Raw genomic sequence first — 22,237 nt, forward strand, 5'->3', positions numbered from 1 at the left:
GTTAATAACACACTGGTTTCAGGTCAGTTTTCTGGATAATTCTCACCAAGAGGTATGTCAATGGCACCGACCACAGCACCTAGGGTGTTCTGAACCACCTCCCCGACCTTCCTTGCTATCAGAGTGCCACCTTCCTCCTCCAATGCTGCATCCAGAAGCTCTAAAACAGGTGGACATTAATCACTGATCGTATTAAAGAACGATTCTTTTATATGGGTACCGTTCCTGAGGCTTCATTTGCATACCAGTCGAGATCCCCCTGTTATGGAAACATGCGTCACAGACACGGACGGGTGCGAGCCCCCAGCCTCTCTCTGGGACCGGTCGGGTTTTGGAGGAGCATGCGTCACAGAAACCTTCACCGCAGGCCCGGCAGTGGTGTTTAGTGTCGTTGGGTTGGAACTCCATCGCACATTTTTGGCATTGCTGCGCATTAAACGAAACAAGTCAACGTTAGCAATGTCCCGAACAATAGGGGGCAGCATACATAAATGAATTATACCTGTATAGCGCTTTTCTACTTAATATTTAGTACTTAAAGCGCTTTGACACTATTTCCACATTCACACAGTGATGGCGGAAGCTGCCATGCAAGGCCCTAATCTAGTAACAGCATTTCATGAGTAATATCCATAAATTAACATTGTTGATAAATGACAGTAGAATAAGCACACATCTTATTGAGGAGTCATAGTGTAAAAACCTGGAATTTACACTTAATGTGTGGTATTGGAGTTGTCCGACGTTTTGTGTGGCCATAAACGCATCAGTGGCTAAGTGCCATCAGTGCATGTGTTGGCGTAAGAAAGAGAGCGCGGCTGCTGTTAATATGACATGACAAAGAGTTTGTTTCGGCCTGGTTTGTACGGCAGACGATGACCAGTTTTGCTTAATAAAGTTTTCGATGTAATTCCTGTCCTCCTTAAAGCGTCTCGACAGACGTTACAATAATTGAACAGTGTTGACGAACAATCTGTTGTCACCTGTCACTGATAGTTGCATTGTAAAATCATACTGAATAAATTGTTATGTGTTTATTTTGTTTACAGTTCAAATGGAATTAGATTTTGTACGGTGCATAGTTTTGCTGTGCGCAGAGGTGCAGTGCGCAATTGTGGAGGTTCGCACCTTAGAGCAGTGGTTCTCAAACTTTTTTTGTCATCCCCCACTTTGGACAAGGGGGAGTTTTTAAGCCCCACCTGCCCCCATCGCCCCAACAGAACGCTAATGCCAAGCTTAACATTTTCAAATTTATCGAACATCAAGTAACATCAAGTTTTATACATTCAAACTCAATAACATAAAATAAAATCAAGTTCAATAATAAATACAATAACTGTGCAGCTGTGGTATAACTTGCATCAAGTTCAATATCAAATAAAATAACTTGCATCAATTCAATAATAAATAAAACAAAAGTGTTATAACTTGCATCAAGTTCAATAATAAATCAAAAAAAGTGTTATAACTTGCATCAAGTTCAATAATAAATCAAAAAAAGTGTTATAACTTGCATCAAGTTCAATAATAAATCAAATAAAAGTGTTATAACTTGCATCAAGTTCAATAATAAATCAAATAACTTGCATCAAGTTCAATAATAAAACAAATAAAAGTGTTATAACTTGCATCAAGTTCAATAATAAATAAAACAAAAGTGTTATAACTTGCATCAAGTTCAATAATAAATAAAAACAAGTGTTATAACTTGCATCAAGTTCAATAATAAATCAAATAAAAGTGTTATAACTTGCATCAAGTTCAATAATAAATAAAATAACTTGCATCAAGTTCAATAATAAATGAAAATAAAAGTGCCACTTTGCAATCTTTGCCAAAAAAAAGGAGGACAGGGCAAGTGAACATGAGTTTTACAGTACTCCAGCATTAGTGGCTGCAATGAGCCTGTTTTGCACTGCACAGCTTTTCAAATCGGGGTTGCAGGCTTGACACTGCCACTGTTAAAACCTCATTGAATTCGGGGCTGAGCTGCCTTGACGCGAGTGTTTCCCGGTGAATGACACATTGTGTCCAATGCGCATTTGGCGCAACCCTCTTTATTAGAGCCTGCAGCCCATTTCTTGACTTTGCCATGCGCGCCATCAGAGCAAAAGCCCACACAGTTTTCCCATTTAAGGTTGTGTTCTTTGAGGAAACTGTCCATTATCTTGAACAGCTCATCAGCAGTGGCTCTATTTTTTATGTATTTGCAAAACAGCAAATCCTCGCACAGTGACTCGCCATTCACAAAGCTTCCGCTTAGCCCCGCCCTCATTAGTTACTGTTGCTATGTCAGTAAACTTTCGCTCCTACCTATAAATGTAAAGCCTACAGGAAAAATAAGTAATTTACATTTATCTATATAGCGGATTTCACAGACAGAATCACAAAGTGATTTACAGTGTGTATAGAAAATGAAAGCATAGTAAAAAAAAAATCAAAGAATATAATAATAAAAGAATTTAAAAAATCAAAGTGAAATTTCCTCCCGTTCCTCGCGCCCCACCTGTCATGTCTCTATTCCCCACCAGTGGGGCGCGCCCCACACTTTGAGAAACGCTGCCTTAGAGGGAATGTTGGTCCTAACAGTTAGCTAACCCAGCAAGTCAGCCCGACTGCAGAATTGTTACAAGAAGCTGCAGCCAGCCACCGCAGCATGCAGCAACAAACGTCTGAAGGACGAACATTTATCCATAAAAATCTTGAGAAGATGCTGATACTGTTTGACGTGTTTCAGTTAATCCTGTTTAATCCTGACTTCACAAACTGGAGGATCGAGAATTGCCCTTGGTAAACAGACATACTTATCGCTTGCGGTCAACTCTGACCTCTCTGGTCTGTCACTCAAGGATGTCAGTGTGCAACATAACCAACAAGAATAATTCCTATTGTGACAGATAAGCAGCTGGTAGGCGATACCTACAAAAGTCTGCTTCCCATGATAAGATCTGAATTACATTAGTACAGTACTACTTTAGTAATGTACTGTATTGTTTTCATTTCTTATCTAAAAGTGAGTTTTTCCTTCTAAAAGGCATGTTACATGTTAAAATTGTGCTGTTTTGGTAGGCAGAAGCAATGAGCAAAGTCGATATGTGATAGAAGTGTTTTGAGTTAAGAGCTCAGTCGCTGAACCAATTGAGCTTGTAAGTTGAGGTACTAATGTAGGTTTATCTATTGTGTGTTTTCGTCACAGTACCACTATGAGAGAGTTGGGTGTCCAGTAGGTGGGAGCGATCTGGTCGGTCAGCCAAGAGGTGACTGCTTTGGCTGGCTTGACGCTGAGCTCTGACACCGACTGGGAAATGTATTTGACTCCGTCCAGCAGCCTCTGGGCGGCGTTGTGGTTGTCTTTTAGAAAGCTGTCAGACTGAAACAAGAGCAGTTAGATCAATATTCCAACAGGACACATGATCATTAGCATTGTGGGGTAATTCAAAGCATCCGCAACTAACTCACCCCTGGCCAGTTGTGCTGGATCTCGGTTCGTACGACCGTTTCGACCGGGTCCTGGTTTCCATACCAGTACTGCCTGCTTCGGTAAATCACTGCACAGTTGGGACACTCGATGACATAGCTGGAACAAACAACATTGACTCATAGTATTTTTTGTAACCACCCAAACCTTTAAATTGAGCTAATTAGAGATGTCCAGTTACACATTTTTCACATCCAATGCGATACCAATACTGCAACCATGACTATTGGCTGATACTGATATCAATCAAATATCAGCATCGCGACATGCTGGATCCTGGCACTGCTGATAGATGTTCTTGAGCAGTGTCTGGAATGGACTCTACTATCAAGATGTTAAATTTTGTTTTTTACACGTCTAAGTACACTCTTTGCAAGTACGCATTTGTTTCAGTTTGTCGTAGGTGTGTTGCCGTAGTGATGAAGTAGTCTTTGCCATTAAGTTGAATGTGCCAGTCTTGTCTTTTGTTGAGTCCTAATAAGTATTTAACAGATACTGTAAATATTGTACTTAAGTAGTAATTACTACACACCAGCTGTTTGATTGTGACATGCATCTTAGTTGTAGTTTTGAAAGCCAAAGTTGGAAGTGTTAAATTCGCCATGTAAAATCCCTAATGTTAATTATTAGAATTGACTTACCGCATTTGTTATAATGCATTTTTTTATGTTGGAAAGTCCCACAGAAGTTATTTTGTATGTCATGTATATTATACTGACATAGTTTATTTTTGTATGTTCAGTTTTACAGTCTTTTGAAGTAAAGACTACATGCTTTCTGTCTGCTAAGCTAGCAAGAAAAGGTGTTTGCAGGAGCAGAACAGACTGCATGTATGAGAGCGTTTATATCGGACATTTTAGATGCAGGCCTATATAATCCTGTTTTTGCTGATATCGGACAGATATTTATACTGGATAGGGACAACCCTAGAGCCAATACAGTAAGCAGTAGCCTTTTCGCCGTCGGGGCAAGTGCAGAAGTGCCCCACACGACTCCACAGATGATGGTGTTTTATTTTCTTGTAGTAGTATTTATAACTGCTGACATGGCCGAGAGTACTGAATTTCACCATGGCCTATGACACCAGCATGCCAATTAATGCTGAAGTAAAAATAGTTTGTTGTGTATTTGTATATGTAACGGGGACCTATTACATACTTGCCAACCTTTTCTACACCGTTACATATATATATATATATATATATATATATATATATATATATATATATATATATATATATATATATATATATATTGATTTTATTATATAAATAAAAGAAATACTTGAATTTTAGTATATAAATAAAAGAAATACTTGAATTTTAGTGTTCATTTATTTACACATATACACACACACACACAACACTCATCTACTCATTGTTGTACTTGAAAGTACAATGCTTTGTTAAGGGTTGAATTGTCCATCCTCTTTCTATTCTCTGTCACTATTTTTGTAACCATGCTGAACACCCTCTCTGATGATGCATTGCTGTGTGGCACGCACAAAAGTGCTTTCATCAAATGCACGAGAGTGTGGAATCTTCCATCTCTCCCTAGGATGGCCCAAAACCGGTCAATCCTTGCTTCCTGGGGAAGATCTTCCCTGGCAAGCAATTGGTACTCCAGTACTTGTACCCGGAGGCTGGTCAGGTCCAATCGCAGCTGCGGCAGACTTTTTTTTTTGGGGCGTGGCCTCCAGCTCCGGCTGAATACCGGGAGTTTGTCGGGAGAAAATCTCTGTCGGGAGGTTGTCGGGAGAGGCGCTGAATATCGGGATTCTCCCGCTAAAAACGGGAGGGTTGGCAAGTATGACCTATTATGCAAAACCAACTTTTCTTACCTATTGGTACATGTTTTTGTGCATTTGGTTTCCGCGCAAGTCCCAACATTTTGAAATCAAAATAATTGTCTTCCTTTTATACTTCCTCCAAACAAGCTGTTTTTCCCCATTTGTGACGTCAGCGGATATCTCCATATATGGTTAAGTTTAAGTTTTACCGCCATAGTAGTCCGATGCTGCAGTCAATAAACTCCTTATTTTTCTCTATCCTCTTGTTGTGGAGCAGACTGGCTCGTACAAGCACAAGCATCCTCCGCTGTTGCCTTTTCTAATACAAAGTAGCGTTTTTTTATAATTTATATCAATCTGTCAGTAGAGTCCATATGGACGCATTAAAAACTACTACCGGTACATGGCTGACGGGGAGAAGACGCAGTCAAAGTTGAGCCACGTAAATAAGACCGCCCACAAAACGACGCATTCTGAAGAGACGGTCAGTAAGTATCTTGAAGATGGTCTGTAATGCATAATCTATGCAAAATTTTGACCAAAGAACCACCATTACATGTTATGTAGAACACAAAGAAGTTGTTTTAAATGTAGCAAAATACAGAGCAGGGACTCAGTTGCGACAGTTAATAAGACAAGCTTGACTCATAATCTTTATATTGTGGAAAATAACGACCCTAATCAGCCTGTTTTACTTTGCCTGACGATTTTCTGGCTATATCTCCCTGTCCTTTCTATGCTTTGTAAAACAGTAAGTTGCCAAGGAAACATCATAGTGAGCCAGACTGGAGTGTGTCATTTTTGGAAGTTACCTCTAAATGCATGTTTGTCATACAGACTTCCTGACTCACCCAGACCAGGCGTAGATGGCCAGGCCAAACCACGGCGAGTCAGATGAAGCGGTCGTTTTGGGAAGCACTATCACCTCCTTGCCTCTCTCGTAGCAGGCCTGCAATGTTTGGTTAAGGTGTTCATATCCTCATCAAACGGTTTAACATGAACAACTTAAACATGCACTTACCTTGCATGTGTAGATGCGGTTGTCATACTGTGCTGAGTAGCGGCAGCGATGCTTGGCCTCGTGTTCGAGTCCCTCCTTGAGGTGATTCATGCTTCTCTTACAGCCTGAACTAAAATGGATTTTAAAAAAAAGATACTATCAATAAATGCAGGCAACATTTGGAGATCCGCTAATCCTGAAATGTGAAAAGTCATTACTGTATATATATATATATATATATATATATATATATATATATATATATATATATATATATATATATATATATATCGGTGGATTCTGGATTTTTTTTTTTTTTGCCTAAAATGCCTGAATTCACGGCAACTTTTTCAGAAAGTTGTGGCAAAAGTAGCAAATTTTAAAGATTTAATCAACTTTTTATTTGATGAATTTATAATCAATATTTTAATTGTTTATTGTAATCGTAACATCAAAAAGCACAGGATTTCAACAAAAATCTGAAAATAAATACTGTATTGATGTTTTACTCATTTTTACCACAAAGACTAAAAAGTAGACACTAGATGGCAGTAAAAGCACATATTCAGAGGTCATTGTCAAATGATTGTACTGTTTTAATTAGTCAAATGATTGTACTGTTTTAATTATAACTTATAATAGTGATAATTAAATATAATTACAGAAAGAAACAACACCAAAGTAGATAGATTGCGTTCATCATGTTTTCTTAAATCGATGGGTGCCAGATTCTCAAAGACACCTAACACAAAAAACTTTGTCTGCACACAGTAATCTTGCACCTAACACCACCAAAGGCTTCCTTATTGTCCGTTGTCTGCTCTATCATCCACAAGTTGCAGACAATCTCCGTGTATGTTTTACACTTAAAAAGTGTTTGTCCATCTTGAACGTTTATTTATGTTCCGATACATTTACCCCCGCATATTAAAAGCATTTGTGAACTGTTGAAAGTGATTGCTCTAATTTTTGTTGGTACAAACATTTTTCACTTTTTGTTTCATTGCAGCCATGTGCTAAAATCAAAAAAGGAATGATTTCTTATTAATGTACACTCACCCCCTCATCTTGACAGAAAAAACTGTAATGTAGAATTTTTTTTCAAATGTATTAAAAATAAAAAACTTAAAAATTACAGACCATTTGCTCAATACTTTGTTGATGCAACTTTGGCAGCAATTACAGCCTCAAGTTTTTTTTTATACAATGCCACAAGCTTGGCACACCTATCTTTGGGCAGTTTCACCCATTCCTCTTTGCAGCACCTCTCAAGCTCCATCAGATTGGATGGGAAGCGTTGGTTTTCATCCAGGTTGTCTCTGTATATTGCTGCATTTATCTTTCCCTCTATCCTGACTAGACTCCCAGTTCCTGCCGCTGAAAAACATCCACGCAGCATGATGCTGCCACCACCATGCTTCACTGTAGGGATGGTATTGGCCTGGTGATGAGCAGTACCTGGTTTCCTCCAAACACGATGCCTGGCATTCACGCCAAAGAGTTCAAGCTTTGTCTCATCAGACCAGAGAATTTTGTTTCTCATGATCTGATGGAGCTTGAGAGGTGCTGCAAAAAAGGAATGGGCGAAGAGGAATGAACGAAACTGACCAAAGACAGGTGTGCCAAGCATGTGACATCATATTCAAAAAGACTTTAGGCTTTTTTTTTGCAAATGCCTGCAATGAAACAAAGAGTGAAACATTTAAAGGGGTATGAATACTTGTTATCATCACACTTCAACATGCTGCCTCTTTGCTAGGTCAGCATTACAGATGAAAACATGTTCTTAATGTTTTACGCAGGGTTAATAAATGTTAAATATATAAATACATGTAAATTAAGAAGTAAATATTTATATACTACATTACCCAGAAGGCTTAGCGCTGTATACAGAACTAGGAAGTAAGTCTGAACTACTCGAAAGGATAACAGTTGTGCCGTTTGAGCAATACAAAATTGATATATTGTTACATGTTGTTTTTCCTGTTTCGTCTACACAAGAAACAAACATATGTTTTGATTAGACAGTTGACGTGCGTTTGACCGCCGCTCAGAGACAAATTTAATTGGCAAAAATTACACTGATTGGCCAAAATGTTACACACACAGTATATAACAAGTATACAGCAAAGACATAACCAATGTCATAATAGCACTAAGGAACAAACTGCTCAGTCAGCTTTATTAGCCTTGATGAGTTGATGCTAAACAACAATACGACACAAAGTGCAACATTTTCAAAAGCATGTAGAGCTCGATAAATATGCCAGTTACTGACTGCTCTTGGTACTTCATATGTACCGTAGCTACTGCAATCTTATAGTAATTTTTTAAGAACTACATCAGGAGTTTGCCTACAACCACAGCCACTATTGACTTTGTTAGAGACCCCGGCGATTGTTTGCTTTGAAGACCATGCACACATTGCCTATAGGAGACTGCAGTTAAAGGATGCTTTAATCAAAACTCTTGAGGTAGTAAAATAGTACGCATACGTACCCACAACTAAGGCAGATGCAGGAGCAGGTGAAGTACTCATCGGGGAAGAAGGAGTTACTGGTCATGTGTTCATCTGGGATGTCGCCACTGAAACGCTCACTCAGCGCCTGGAAGGAATGGGAAAGAGGGGACATTGGTAGACTCGACATTGATGACAACTTGGCAATGATCCTTGGTGGAGGGAGTCAACCGCGAACAGACCTGCAGAGCCTTGAAAATTACGCCGGCAGACCGTGGCGAGCGGGTGGCATTGTTGTCCAGCTGTTGCTCCAGGCCACGCCGTAGCCCACTGAAGTCCGTGGGAGGATTGTAGGTTCGTGTCCCGCGGTACTGCACGGAGCTGAAAGCTTCGGGAAACAGTCCCAGCTTCCTGAAACGCTCCTGCAGGAGACGCTCTACCGATTCGGACGGCTTGTCTACAAATGAAAACATCTTTTAAAAAGCTTCAATGGAAAGACACCACCTTGGTGTTTGTACCTGATCCTAACAGCTTGGTGTGGACCGTCTCATGGAAGATGATGACGGCAGGGCCCAGTGTGGACAGCGGGACGTCCAGACCGCAGCGCGTGGTGGTCGCTTTTAGCTCCCGGGAGAAATGCTTCAGGTAGGCCTCCGAGGCGTCACCGAGGAACTTGAAGAGATCGTCGTGGAGACGGTCAGCATGGGTCCTATAAATTATGATGTCCGAGACAGCGAGGACTTTGAGGAGGAGGCGTGTTCGCTGACCTTGGCTAGATCCTAAGTGGAAAAGGGAAAGGGTAGAGAATGTGAATGTTTAAAATATATATAAATATATATTTTAGCTTTAATGACAACATCATGTCTTTACTTGGCAATATTTTCTTGCAGAGGTGCTCCAAATCTGTCAGACTGTGAGGGCGTTCTTTGTATACACTCTTAAAGTAACTGTGCTTACCAGCCCCAAGCAGTCCTTCCGTGTCAATGACCACCACTCGGTGAAAAGGGTCCATGGCCGCCCACACGCCCACAGTGCAGGACTCCTGCGTGGGCGAAGTTTTGAACACTTCCTTCCCATGAAAAAAGGTGTGGTTCATTGTGTGGGACTTCCCCTCTCCGGTGTTCCCAAAGATGGAGACCACCTTGAGAAGCTCATCGGCCCCACATCCCAGTCTGCTCACAAACTCCTCGTCGTCCTTCACCTGCGTGCGGAATCCTCACAAGAGTAACCCAGCCCCCAGCCATCCATCCAAGAGATTTTTCATTTCAAGGTACGTACCTGCATCTCCTCTTTCTCGTCCACTAACAGAAAGCTGTACACCTTGTCCAACTGGTCTCTCAGGATCTCCATCTCAGACTCCCCGGATATCACGCTGTTCTCTTGAGGGGGTTTGGCCGGAGGATACGGCGTGACAGGGTGCTTTTTCTTGTTTACTCCGCTGTGTGTTCGCTTCTGGCAGTCCAAACACAGGTTGATTTTGCATCCCTGGCAGCGCACCGCGGCTCGCAGCCGTCCAGCCGTGACAGAACCGCCACTGCCGTCCCCTTTACACGAGTCACAGAAGGGAACATGGCCTGGGAAGATCCGGACTCGGTCATGGTTCCTCATGCGGTCCTGGCGATGGAGCTCCAGCTCACAGCGGGCGCACTGCAAGCTGCTGCATTCGTCGCATTCAAACGCGGCTTCGTCGGAGCCCCCACAAGTGTAACTCTCCTGGCAGACTAGTACGGTGTTCATCCCTTTATCTACAGCTGGACCTTGGCCACTCATGGCCCACTTTTAGAGGTGCTGATAATGGAAAACTAGATGGGTTATTACTACAAAGGATTATTTTAAAAGATGGCCAGTGCGACTGTACCTAAAGTTTTACTACAACCACGACCTTTGGCCTTTGTCAGTTAATAATGTTGATCCTCTTTCATAGACTTTAATCAAAGTCTCTGCATTGTGTATTATTTATTTGTTCTGGATATTTATGGGCCAAATGTCACTTTCACTGGGTAAAATAAACACTCAAACTTAGCTAGTGTTGCAGTAATAACATACTTTTAACACCACCACTACTGTATATAATATGAACCCCTTAGAAAACAATTACACAATACTATCAAAAAGCAGTGCAGGCTTAAATTGTTGTTTTGTTGTGACAAAACACTAATGAAGCTAACAATATCTATCTAGCATCTTCTGCTTGGTTTACACTGTAATAAATAGGTTGCTAAATGCTACCTGCTTTGTCCACTGCTATTTGTATACTCAATTACATTAAGCAGTTATTAATAATCAGCACTAGTAATGTAAAAAAAACAACCTTCACCATTTACATCAACTGACCTCGCAGTTGTTGTTAGCAGTCCGGCGGACGACGACTGACTCTTAACTGTAAACCGCTGCCTCGTCACGGTCTAAAACTAGCCTCAACATCTAATAATAACATCACAAACAGCGACCGGTGCCACGTACTAACCTGACCGGGAGGAAGTTAGCTCGCTGCCGGGTTATTTATTCCGTATCAGACCCCCAGGAAGTGATGTTGTTGTTGCCTTTAAATCAGCTGATCGGCCTGTTATTATCCAGGGGTCAAATGTCATTGATGGCGCAGGGAACTCTGGGAATTGTAGGACATTGCCCGCTTTGTCAGCTCGGCGCTTGACAAAAAAAACACTAGATTTGTGTTATTGTAGCTCGATTTTGATATCTTATAACAACACTGTTTTTCGACAACAAGTGACATGTGTACCGTATTTAAACTCCTTCCCAAAATGCTTGATAGCCGCTGGTTATCTGAGGGTTTGCTTGTTTTAATACCCGGCGTACACCGACGTTTGGAGACAAGTTTTCGCTTTTACTAACCCTCGCTTTAATGTTACCGGGATGCCCCGGTGTCAATATCTAGTCTATCAGCTGCTCGGTTAGCTTTTAGCACCGTGACTTCTGTATTTGTCATAACCTGTGACATATATACCTGTGTCGCGCTATTTAGGTTGTAGAGAATATTTAATTACTGTCGCATAAAACAGGTTATTGACATTCCTCGCTTTTGAAGCATGTAGATAAGTTAGTAATTGTATACAGCTGACCTTGGATGTATAGAAGTAGCCTAATATTAACCACCTAGCATTAATGCTAGCTTTCTTCGTCGGTTAACTTTTATTATTCTAATTTTCACTTCTGTTGAAGATGGGGGATGAAGCCTACTCGGACATTAGTGGCAAAACAATATCTCTGGAGTGTCAAAATCACTCTAGCTTTTGCAGGGAGTTCACTGTCAGCTCCCCTAAAATGTCCATCGGTAAGGTGATGGTGTACACCTGCTGTGTGTGGCTGGCTGCATATACTGTGTTCTTCTTCACTCAAGTGAGTAGGACTTGCTATCATCAGCAATATTGCATTCATTTCTCAAATATTGCCTCCACTAAGTAAAACTGCTTACAAACTTTTACACCTCTAACTGCTAACTCTTATATGGAGAAGAACATCAATTTGTGCTGTGTTGTCTTTCTTTTTGATGCAGAACACCGCCGTGCTGTCCAGTGCCATCCTGGTCACCCTGGTTGGAATGATGCTCCACATCCACTTTGTGAAGGTGGATCATGAGTCGGTGCTCCTCATCGGCACCGTGGGCATCCAGGTGTCCTCCAGTTACGCCTCTGGGCGAGAAACGAGCACTTTCATCGAAATGAGCCAAGTCAAGGACATCGCCATCAACGAAGCTATTTACTTGGTGATAAAGCAGTATTGTGTTTCTGCTGGTTGTGCTTCATATACACGATGAGCTGAAGAGATGTTTATCATTGCAGCATCAAATCATCTATTACCTCTGCATACTTCTGAAGGACCCTTCAGCTTCTGATGGAGTGTCACGTATTGTTCCCTTGTTTCAGGTGAAAATAGATCTATACTTTCTTCTCATACACCTGCAGTTATCACATAATATCTTAAAATCACAATACATTGTAATATGTTTGTCTTGCAGAGCTCAAAGCCAAGGTTGAACTGTTTGACTAAAGTTTACAAAAGCTGTCAGGAGATTCTCTCCAAGTGCTGACAACAGTCAACGCCAGGTCATGATTTTATACATTATTTGCTTATTTTATAGAGGATTTTCTCTTGTGTTTTCCCCTTTCCCAAAGTGCATGAATACACTCACACAATATTAAAGGGTCTGTTTGCAATTTGCTCGAAGTTACATATTTCAAACCAAAAACTATATAAAGGAATCCACATGCTAGCTTTTGTTATTCAATAAATGGTTTAACAGAACACACACACAAACACGTATATACATTTACAGTACAGGCCAAAGGTTTGGCCACACCTTCTCATTCAATGCGTTTTCTTTATTTTCATGACTATTTACATTGTAGATTGTCACTGAAGGCATCAAAACTATGAATGAACACATGTGGAGTTATGTACTTAACAAAAAACGGTGAAATAACTGAAAACATGTTTTTATATTCTGGTTTCTTCAAAATAGCCACCCTTTGCTCTGATTACTGCTTTGCACACTTTTAGCATTCTCTCGATGAGCTTTAAGAGGTAGTCACCTGAAATGGTTTTCACTTCACAGGTGTGCTTAAAGCTCATCAAGAGAATGCCAAGAGTGTGCAAAGCAGTAAACCATCCGCTCGGGATGGTTTCCTGCTGGCCCCACTATTGACTGGACTCTCACTATTGTGTTAGATCCACTATGGACTGGACTTTCACTAATATGTTAGATCCCACATATGCGGTCCTCTCCAAGGTTTCTCATAGTCATTCACATCGACGTCCCACTGGGGTGAGTTTTTCTTTGCCCTTATGTGGGCTCTGTACCGAGGATGTCGTTGTGGCTTGTGCAGCCCTTTGAGACACTTGTGATTTAGGGCTATATAAATAAACATTGATTGATTGATCAATGTTTTGACTGGACTTTCACAATATTATGTCAGACCCACTCGACATCCATTGCTTTCGGTCTCCCCTAGAGGGGGCGGGGGGGTTACCCACATATGCGGTCCTCTCCAAGGTTTCTCATAGTCATTCACATCGACGTCCTGCTGGGGTGAGTTTTCCTTGCCCTTATGTGGGCTCTGTACCGCGGATGTCGTTGTGGCTTGTGCAGCCCTTTGAGACACTTGTGATTTAGGGCTATATAAATAAACATTGATTGATAATCGATTGAGTAATCAGAGCAAAGGGTGGCTGTTTTGAAGAAACTAGAATATAAAACATGTTTTCAGTTATTTCACCTTTTTTTGTTAAGTACATAACTCCTTGGCGTTTATGCTTGTTACTCACCACTGTCTTGTACGTGCAGGAAGTGCGAGCACGCATTACTCACAGGCATTGTTATGTCATTACGTGCTGAAAGCCATAAGAGAGCGGGATATAATGCTTACAACACTTTAGAAAGTTTGCGCTCTCTAGACATCTGCATAAAAGTTGCAAACAGCCACCTGCAAGAGCTGTGTTATAATTTGGCCTTTGTAAAGATAATAATGTAGCATGTGCACAATAATAGTGTCATTTATTGTTAGGATATAATTTAATTGTTTAATAGTTGCTTTAGACTATAAAGAAAAGTTAAACATGACAAGTTTGCCTGTATTGTCATTTATTGTTATAATATAATTTAATTGTTTAACATGACAAGTTTGCCTATAATGTCATTTATTGTTATAATATAATTTAATTGTTTTTAACATGACAAGTTTGCCTATTTCAATTGTAATACACTAACATTACAAATGTAATGCCAAACAATATTAATTGCCTTTTATATATTAGTGTAAATATATTTGATATATTGTTTTGTATTTTCCATATGTTTTCCCAAAATTGCATATTAAAATGTGAAAGAGAATGAATGTTGCGTCACTTTTATTCATTCACTCATAGAAAGGTTGAAACTGTAGTTCAATGATCTCTCCTGCAGGGGGAAGCACCACACTAACATTTAACGGACAGTGAGTCAAAGCGGTTGCTGCTTATTTGATTACAGAACAGGGCCAACACAGATATATTAGTAAAACAGAATGGATCCTATATATAGTTCTGATAAGTACTGTACTTATCAGAACTATATATAGGATCCATTCTGATGAGGTGGTGACTTGTCGAGGGTGTACCTGTACCCTGCCTTCTGCCCGATTGCATCTGGGATAGGCTCCAGCACCCCCACGCGAACCCGAGAGGGACAAGCGGTAGAAAATGGATGGATGGATAAGAAGCAACATTGAAAATGTGTAAAATATCTAATTATGTAAAACTGCTTTCCATGAGCCCCCTAGGCACTACTTACCACAATGATTGCATTTAACGGCCACAAATATGAATTAAGTATGTGCCAAAGACCCTCTCCAAGTGTTTTTACTGGTTCTCTTCCCTGTTGTGTTTTCTGTCCACTCCCACGCCATCTGCGGCCCCCTGAGTCGCACAAGTGTTTGAACCCAACGCTCCCGAAGACTCTAAAACAAGCACAAGGGTGTGATTTTCACGGCGAGAAGCGTTACGGCCCCTGACAGGATAATAGCCCTCCTCCTTCCCTCTGCTACCACCTCAGAGGTGCGAAACAGCCGGGAACAACACTGAAGTGGGGGTGTACCTCAGGGCTTCCACATGGACCCTGAGTGTGAATGATACTTAAAGTCCATGTGAGGCTGTCTTTAGGCAGAGGTGTGGACCAATAATTACGCTCGTTTAACTCCTATTAAGTTCTACTTTCGACCTTTTCTTCACCGCCCATGAAACTTCTTTCCATTTTCAATTCTCTTCTGTATCATCTGCTTCCCACTGCTGCTGAATCTTTACTGCAAGTCATGGATGTGTGACGTCTGCCCGGGTGTGAGAAGCAGTTGATTATTGGGTAGGGATTTTTAGTGGTGGTTGTGGTCCTCCTAACACATGGAAGACCTGCATTAATAGGGCTGTCCAGATGCAATTTTTTCACTTCGTATACAATACTGATATAAGACCTTGAATTATGGCCAATACTGGTCTGATACAATACCAGCAGGAATCATACATACTTCTATTATTTTGTGGTGTGAAATATTAGAAAGCATTTGATCAAGTGAAATAAATAAATAAATAAATGAGTTATACTTGTATAGCGCTTTTCTACCTTCAAGGTACTCAAAGCGCTTTGACAGTATTTCCACATTTACACATTCACACACACATTCACACACTGATGGCGGGAGCTGCCATGCAAGGCGCTAACCAGCAGCCATCAGAGGCAAAGGGTGAAGTGTCTTGCCCAGGGACACAACGGACGTGACTAGGAAGGTAGAAGGTGGGAATTGAACCCCAGTAACCAGCAACACTCCGATTGCTGGTACAGCCACTCTACCAACTTCGCCACGCCAAATAAGTCAAACACAGAATAATAGTAGGTAGGAAAAACACTGACCTATTGTTTGGAATGAATATATGCTGTCTTTAAGTGGAAGTGGAGTGGTAATAATTTTTTTGAAGACACCTCGGGACCACAAGAAATTAAATTAACCTCATGACACAGTAAGTGGAATGATGCGGACACCTTTGTTACTGGATTTTTTCTAATGCGCTTCTGCCTTTGAGTTTTTGAATGTGTAAGTAATATGCGCCTATAATTATTTAATACTTTTTTATATTGACAAATGCGCTGTTTTAATATTGTTCAATTAAGGGTACTAGGCGCCATTTAGCTTTTCTCGAAGTAAAATGCCTTATGCTTGTGTTGTTTTGGGCTGTACAAACCGTTCAAATCACGAAGAGAATGAATGTCTTCAGATTTCCTTGACAGGGCGGATGACTGCAAGATTTTACCAAAGATGACGACAAAAGTGGCAAGCACTCGAGTACAAGGGAGCAAAGTCGAGGCACGAGTTTGCAGTGACCACCCCGTTAAAGGTTTGTTTGATATATGTTTAATATACTTTACTTGTTTAGTATTTCCCATTGAAGTATTATCCTAACATTGTTTGTATTTTAATTTTTTAAGAAACCAGGAAGCCAGAGTCAATGATCAATGATTCATAGTGAATTTGCAAACAGCTAAAATTATGCACAAAGCAAACTATAACCTGCTACCCAAGAATATACAACAATTCTTCTCAAAAAAAGAGGAGAAATATAATCTTAGAGAGAAATGTAATTTAAAACATTTGTATGCACGTACAACACTTAAGACCTTCAGTATATCAGTATGTGGAATTAAATTATGGAATGGATTAAGCAAAGCAATCAAACAATGTACTAATATGATCCACTTTAAGAAACTCTTCAAACTTAAAGTGTTTACAAAGTACAAAGAAGAAGAACCATGACAAACATTCTCAATTTATTTCATCCATTCATTCATTCATTCTTAAAGTAATCTTACTTATCTCATCATATGAAATATGACTTACTTCACCAATTATTATTAAATTATTACTATTATTTATTTTTATTGTGATTACTTATGGAGTTTATTGTGAATAAATTGTGAACAGGAAGTGAACAAAAAGTTTTAGCAACTGTTATGTAAAAGAAAAGGGGTAGGATTAAATAAGTTCTGCTTCTTCCTACTCCTTTTCGAACATGTTGAAAAGAGAAACTGGAAATTGTGATGTATCATGTTGTATGCTTGCATGTTCGAAATAAACTCAAACTCAACTCAACTCAACTCAATGATACGTTATCAGGAAAGGTACTTTTAAATCTCCCCTCTTGTTTATTTTGTACACAAATGTGTCAGAGTACATATGACAACAGAACAAAAATTAAATATGGTGATGATTCAGTAATTGTTATATTTGTTAAATGGATATCATGGGTGTCGAGCTGTCAGGTGCTAGTTTGTTGGACGTGTTCTTGCAAAAAGCTAAGTTAAATTATGAAATGCAACCTTACCCGAGCAAAAAATTATCCATATTTAGAGAGAGTCTTGACACCAATTTCCTTGACACAGCCACACACAAAGAAGTTGTAGACCTCCATGATTTTCCAAGTTGTCATCTGTTTTGTCGTGTAGAATGACATCGGAGAACAAGATAGGGTGATAAGTCTGAGAACTCCACCAACGGGTCGCACTTGATATCACTCGACAAATCTTTTTTTTAATAAAGTAAATAGATCTATTCTATTGCAAAGTTAGATTGTGTGCTCGTATCTTCTTTTTGCTGGAAGATCTAAACCCCTTGCAAAGTTTGTGCGCTGCTTGCTGCACAACAGCCATCTAGGCTTGGTTGACCACCACTTTTTTTCCCTTTTGGGAAGAAGTCACGTGACGGAATAAAAGCAATTGTGTGCTTAGCTGTTGGGTAGCTGCCAGCTCTCAGTAGCCTATAACCTACCATGTTTACCTTTTGTAAATGACTTGAAACTTTTTCCACTAAGGGCTGCACACTGAAAAATCTAAGTATGTGTTGGCAATTTTGATATTTTTCACTTACAAAACCAATACAATAAAATGTTTAGAGAAAACAATTGCCCGCATGTCAGCTTTGTGTTATTAGTGTCTATATTTCAACCTTTTCGTTACATTACTCATTTATTAAACTTTTTTTTGTCAATTGGCCATTGAAAAATAGCAGAAGCAGCAGTTTGGATACCCCTGTTGTAAAACTAATAGAGTTATTGCCTCATTATCCAGTAACAAGTGATTACGGCTGCTGGGAAAGGTTGTCTACCAAAATCCGTAGTGTTCTTAGTCTGACATAAGAGCGACAACAACAGAAAGTTGCAATTAATGATTTGTAATTCAATATTTCAAAGTCAATAGCAATAATAGCTGAAGCTCCTGTTGTTGTTTTTACATTTTACTGGCAACTGCAGTTGGCTTCTTTTTATGCTTGCTAGCATTTTGTTGTCATCTCTTATCATTTTTATTGGTTTGGCTTTGACCCCGGTACATTTGAAAAGTAGAAATTAATTATAAATTTAATGTTTTCATTGCTACAGCATACAAAAAAAACGTTTTATGACCTTCTAAATACATGTTGTAACATTATGAGAACCCTCTAGACATGAACTAACACCCACAAAGTCACCTTTACACTCGTTTAATCAAATACAGGAACGCCGCCTGAAACTGAGCCAATCAGATGCCACGATACTGAACAGCGTGTTCTGATTGGTTTGGTCTCATTTAGTGACCAATATTGTCGTATTGATATTTCTTTGTAAAACATGCTTAATTTAGACCAAAAGTGTGAAGGATGTGCTTAAAACAAATTAAAAATCTTAAGATTAACTGAAGCAGCAAACTTTGAGGTGTGATGTGGCGATGGACGATGTACTTTAAACATGAATGTTCACTTAACAAAGGTTTTATGAAGAGATCATGTCTACTCCATTATTTGCACGTACAAAAGGTTAAAGCAGTAACATGCAGTCTTCACACGATGCCTTGCAGCCGCGTTGCGTTAATCCATGTTGCTGCAGGAAGTAATGACTCATGGCTTTTTGTTACAAATGTGTTTGTTCTTCATGGTGCGTGCAGGATGACAGCTGGAACTTGGCTTCAGTTTGGATTTGAATCTGAAAGCAGATAAACTTGTGACACAAATCATGCTGGGATACCTGATACCAGAGTTTGGCCCATCCAAATGACACACACACACACACTGGCTAATAGGTTCAGTCTGGTTCTTTGGGAGACGTCATAGAAGCCATTCTTTACACAACTGCTGATGTGTTGCAGGCTTTATGGCCATGATGGACAGAAAGTAGTTGTTTAAGATAGTGAGAGTGTGTGATGTGTCGCACCTGTAAATGACACTTCCGCTTAATTAGGTACGCCTGTTGAGGTCAACCCATCCATTTTCTTCCTCGTGTCCCTCTCGTGGTCGCCTGGGGGTGCTGGAGCCTATCTCAGCTGCATTCGGGCGCTAGGCGGGGTACACCCTGGACAAGTCACCACCTCATCGTAGGGCCAACACAGATAGACAGACAACATTCATTCATTCACTCACATTCACACACTAGGGCCAATTTAGTGTTGCCAATCAACCTATCCCCTGGTGCATGTCTTTGGAGGAAGCCGGAGTACCCGGACGGAACCCATGCAGTCACGGGGAGAACATGCAAACTCCACCCAGGACCTTCGAATTGTGAGGCACATGCACTAACCCCTATTCCACCGTGCTGCCCTGTTGAGGTCCAATACCAGAAATGAATGCAAAACTTCTTATGTTTTGCATTCCCTCAGTGATCCTTTATTTACTCAACTGTAGAAAACTAGCAAAGTGTCTTTCAATGTGTACAAAGGGTGGAACGAGACACGCTCACATGTCTTAATTTGTGTCAGTGTGTCCTTTATCCTGGCTAGTCATAGCCTATTTAATTGTGTGAATCAAACACAGTATTTTAATTCTTATTGTTCCGCCCTGTTGTCATTCACTTTCTCCCCCGACTACCATTGCACTCTGAAACGCTTCAACTCATTCATGACACACGTGCTAGATTTTTTTTTTTTCCCAAAAAATTCTCACATTTCATGGAATTCCACATTTTCCAAGACATTTTTCACAATCAATATAAATGGACAATTCTTCAAATGTCACATTTCCTACATTTCTCAACTACTTCAAACATTCCACCGTTGACACATTCTACTCATCCTGGACATTCAAACTAACAATTTCCAATTCTCACTTTTCAATACCAATCGTTTCACACTTTTCTCTTTCAACTACTTCGCCCACATTTTTCGACCGATTTCAACCATTCCACCAGCAACACATTCCACTTATTAATTTTATTTTTTATGTCAGAAAAAATCCCAGTTTTCCCCATTTTTCACAACAGTTTTCTATATTAAATTAAAAACTTACTACTCACACATTTCTCAACCGATTGAAACCATTCCTAAATCTAAATGCTGCTTGATACTGTTCGTCAATTTCTGCTAAGCAAATATTTTGATATTTGATGGATGTTGACTGTTAGCATGTTAACTGTTAGCATTTTAACTGGCAGTGTGTTAACATGCTAGCTTTTTAGCAAATTTTTGCTGGTATATACAAGTCAGAGTCAAATATTTGGATACTTGACGGATGTTGACTGTTAGCATGTTAACTGTTAGCGTTATCGCAAGCTAGCTTTTTAGCTAATTGTTGCTATTGTTACTTGGCGTATGTTAACTGTTAGCATGCTAGCTTTTTAGCAGAGTTTTGCTGGTATACACCTTAGAGTCACAAATGACTTGACACGTGCTGTTAGCATGTTGACTGGTAGCGGGCTAGCATGCTACTGTTAGAATTTTAGCTTGTTAGTCAATTTTACAGGTATAAACATCCTAAAGACAAATATTCTATTTCATGCATGCAAACTGTTAGCATACAAACCGTTAGCATGCTAGCTTTTTAGCTAATTTTGCAGGAATATGCCTCAGTCAAATGTGTTGTTGCGCTTAGCAAGTTAATGTTAGCATGTTAAAATACAAGCTTGTTTTGCTCGTGATGCAGGTGTACACCAAAGGGTTGACAAAATGCCCAACAAAACCAATTCAATGTTTATTGAAACACTGCTTATTACAGCACAGCATAACATAACATCATTCTCTTTCCCACCAACAATGAATTGTAAATCTCATGTAAAAAAATATACAACATAAAGTAGCAAGAAACACATCAATAATGAATAAAGCTAAATATGTTGTAGACCAAAAATCACATCATATTCTCTACTGCTCGTTAGTGTTACCATATCTGAGTTATTGTGTAGAAATATGGGGAAACAACTACAAATGTGCGCTTCATTCACTAACTGTGTTACAAAAAAGATCAATTAAATTAGAATCATACATAATGTTGGATATAGAGAACATATTTATTTATTGAATCACAATTTTTGAAATTCAACGATTTGGTGCATTTGCAAACAGCTAAAATTATGTACAAAGCAAACTATAACCTGCTACCCAAGATTGTACAACAATTCTTCTCAACAAAAGAGGAGAAATATAACCTTAGAGGAAAATCTAATTTAAAACATTTGTATGCTTGTACAACACTTAAAACCTTTAGTATATCAGTATGTGGAATTAAATAATGGAATGGATTAACCAAAGAAATCAAACAAAGCACCAATATGATTCAGATTAAGAGACTGTTCAAACTACAAGTGTTCACAAAGTACACAGAATAAGAATTATGATGAACATTGTAGTGGATTGTCCGAAGCTTAAACAGGCCACAAAAGTAGTTTAGTACAACAAATTTATTTACCCATTATCAGAAGTGCAGGTTGAATTAAGTTAGCCGTGCAGACAGACCACATGTTACTCCGGAGTAAACAAGACACATACAAGCCAAAATCACTGTCGAGTTCCGGTCTTCTGCCATTTTTTATATGTCTCTTGTGCGTCATTGTTTGTTATCTAATGCGCCACGGTTGTTTTGTTTTGGTTTTGTCTGTTCCAAAACAACCTTGTATCTCCTAGTCATATTTGGAAAATCTAAACATTCTGTAGACAGGTTGGCATAACTCCATATTCACCTTTGTCCCACAACTGGTCCATTCAATGGCACAAAATAGAAGAGAATTGAAAATGAGCGG

General features: G+C 39.6%; 2 protein-coding genes across 2 annotated transcripts in view; one reads left to right on the forward strand and one right to left on the reverse strand.

The window, feature by feature from the left end:
• Positions 1–11,446, reverse strand: part of zfyve1 (zinc finger, FYVE domain containing 1) — a 12,712-nt gene extending 1,266 nt beyond the window's left edge. The window contains exons 1-11 of the mRNA XM_062045132.1: positions 10,004–11,446; positions 9,683–9,926; positions 9,244–9,504; positions 8,968–9,182; positions 8,767–8,873; positions 6,289–6,397; positions 6,119–6,216; positions 3,460–3,577; positions 3,200–3,370; positions 246–426; positions 47–160 (exon numbers count right to left, since the gene is read on the reverse strand). Coding sequence (XP_061901116.1) covers positions 47–160; positions 246–426; positions 3,200–3,370; positions 3,460–3,577; positions 6,119–6,216; positions 6,289–6,397; positions 8,767–8,873; positions 8,968–9,182; positions 9,244–9,504; positions 9,683–9,926; positions 10,004–10,495 — 2,110 coding nt within the window. The 5' untranslated portion in view covers positions 10,496–11,446. The remainder of the gene's footprint in view (positions 1–46; positions 161–245; positions 427–3,199; positions 3,371–3,459; positions 3,578–6,118; positions 6,217–6,288; positions 6,398–8,766; positions 8,874–8,967; positions 9,183–9,243; positions 9,505–9,682; positions 9,927–10,003) is intronic.
• On the forward strand, positions 11,314–14,568 carry pigh (phosphatidylinositol glycan anchor biosynthesis, class H). Its single transcript, XM_062045137.1, has 4 exons — positions 11,314–12,082; positions 12,240–12,449; positions 12,526–12,609; positions 12,702–14,568. The coding sequence occupies exons 1-4, from the start codon at positions 11,906–11,908 to the stop codon at positions 12,771–12,773; spliced, it is 543 nt and encodes a 180-aa protein (XP_061901121.1). The 5' UTR covers positions 11,314–11,905; the 3' UTR covers positions 12,774–14,568.
• Positions 14,569–22,237: the final 7,669 nt, after the last annotated feature.

The sequence above is a fragment of the Entelurus aequoreus genome, linkage group LG04 (assembly GCF_033978785.1).
Source record: "Entelurus aequoreus isolate RoL-2023_Sb linkage group LG04, RoL_Eaeq_v1.1, whole genome shotgun sequence".
NCBI classification, from domain to species: Eukaryota; Metazoa; Chordata; class Actinopteri; order Syngnathiformes; family Syngnathidae; genus Entelurus; species Entelurus aequoreus.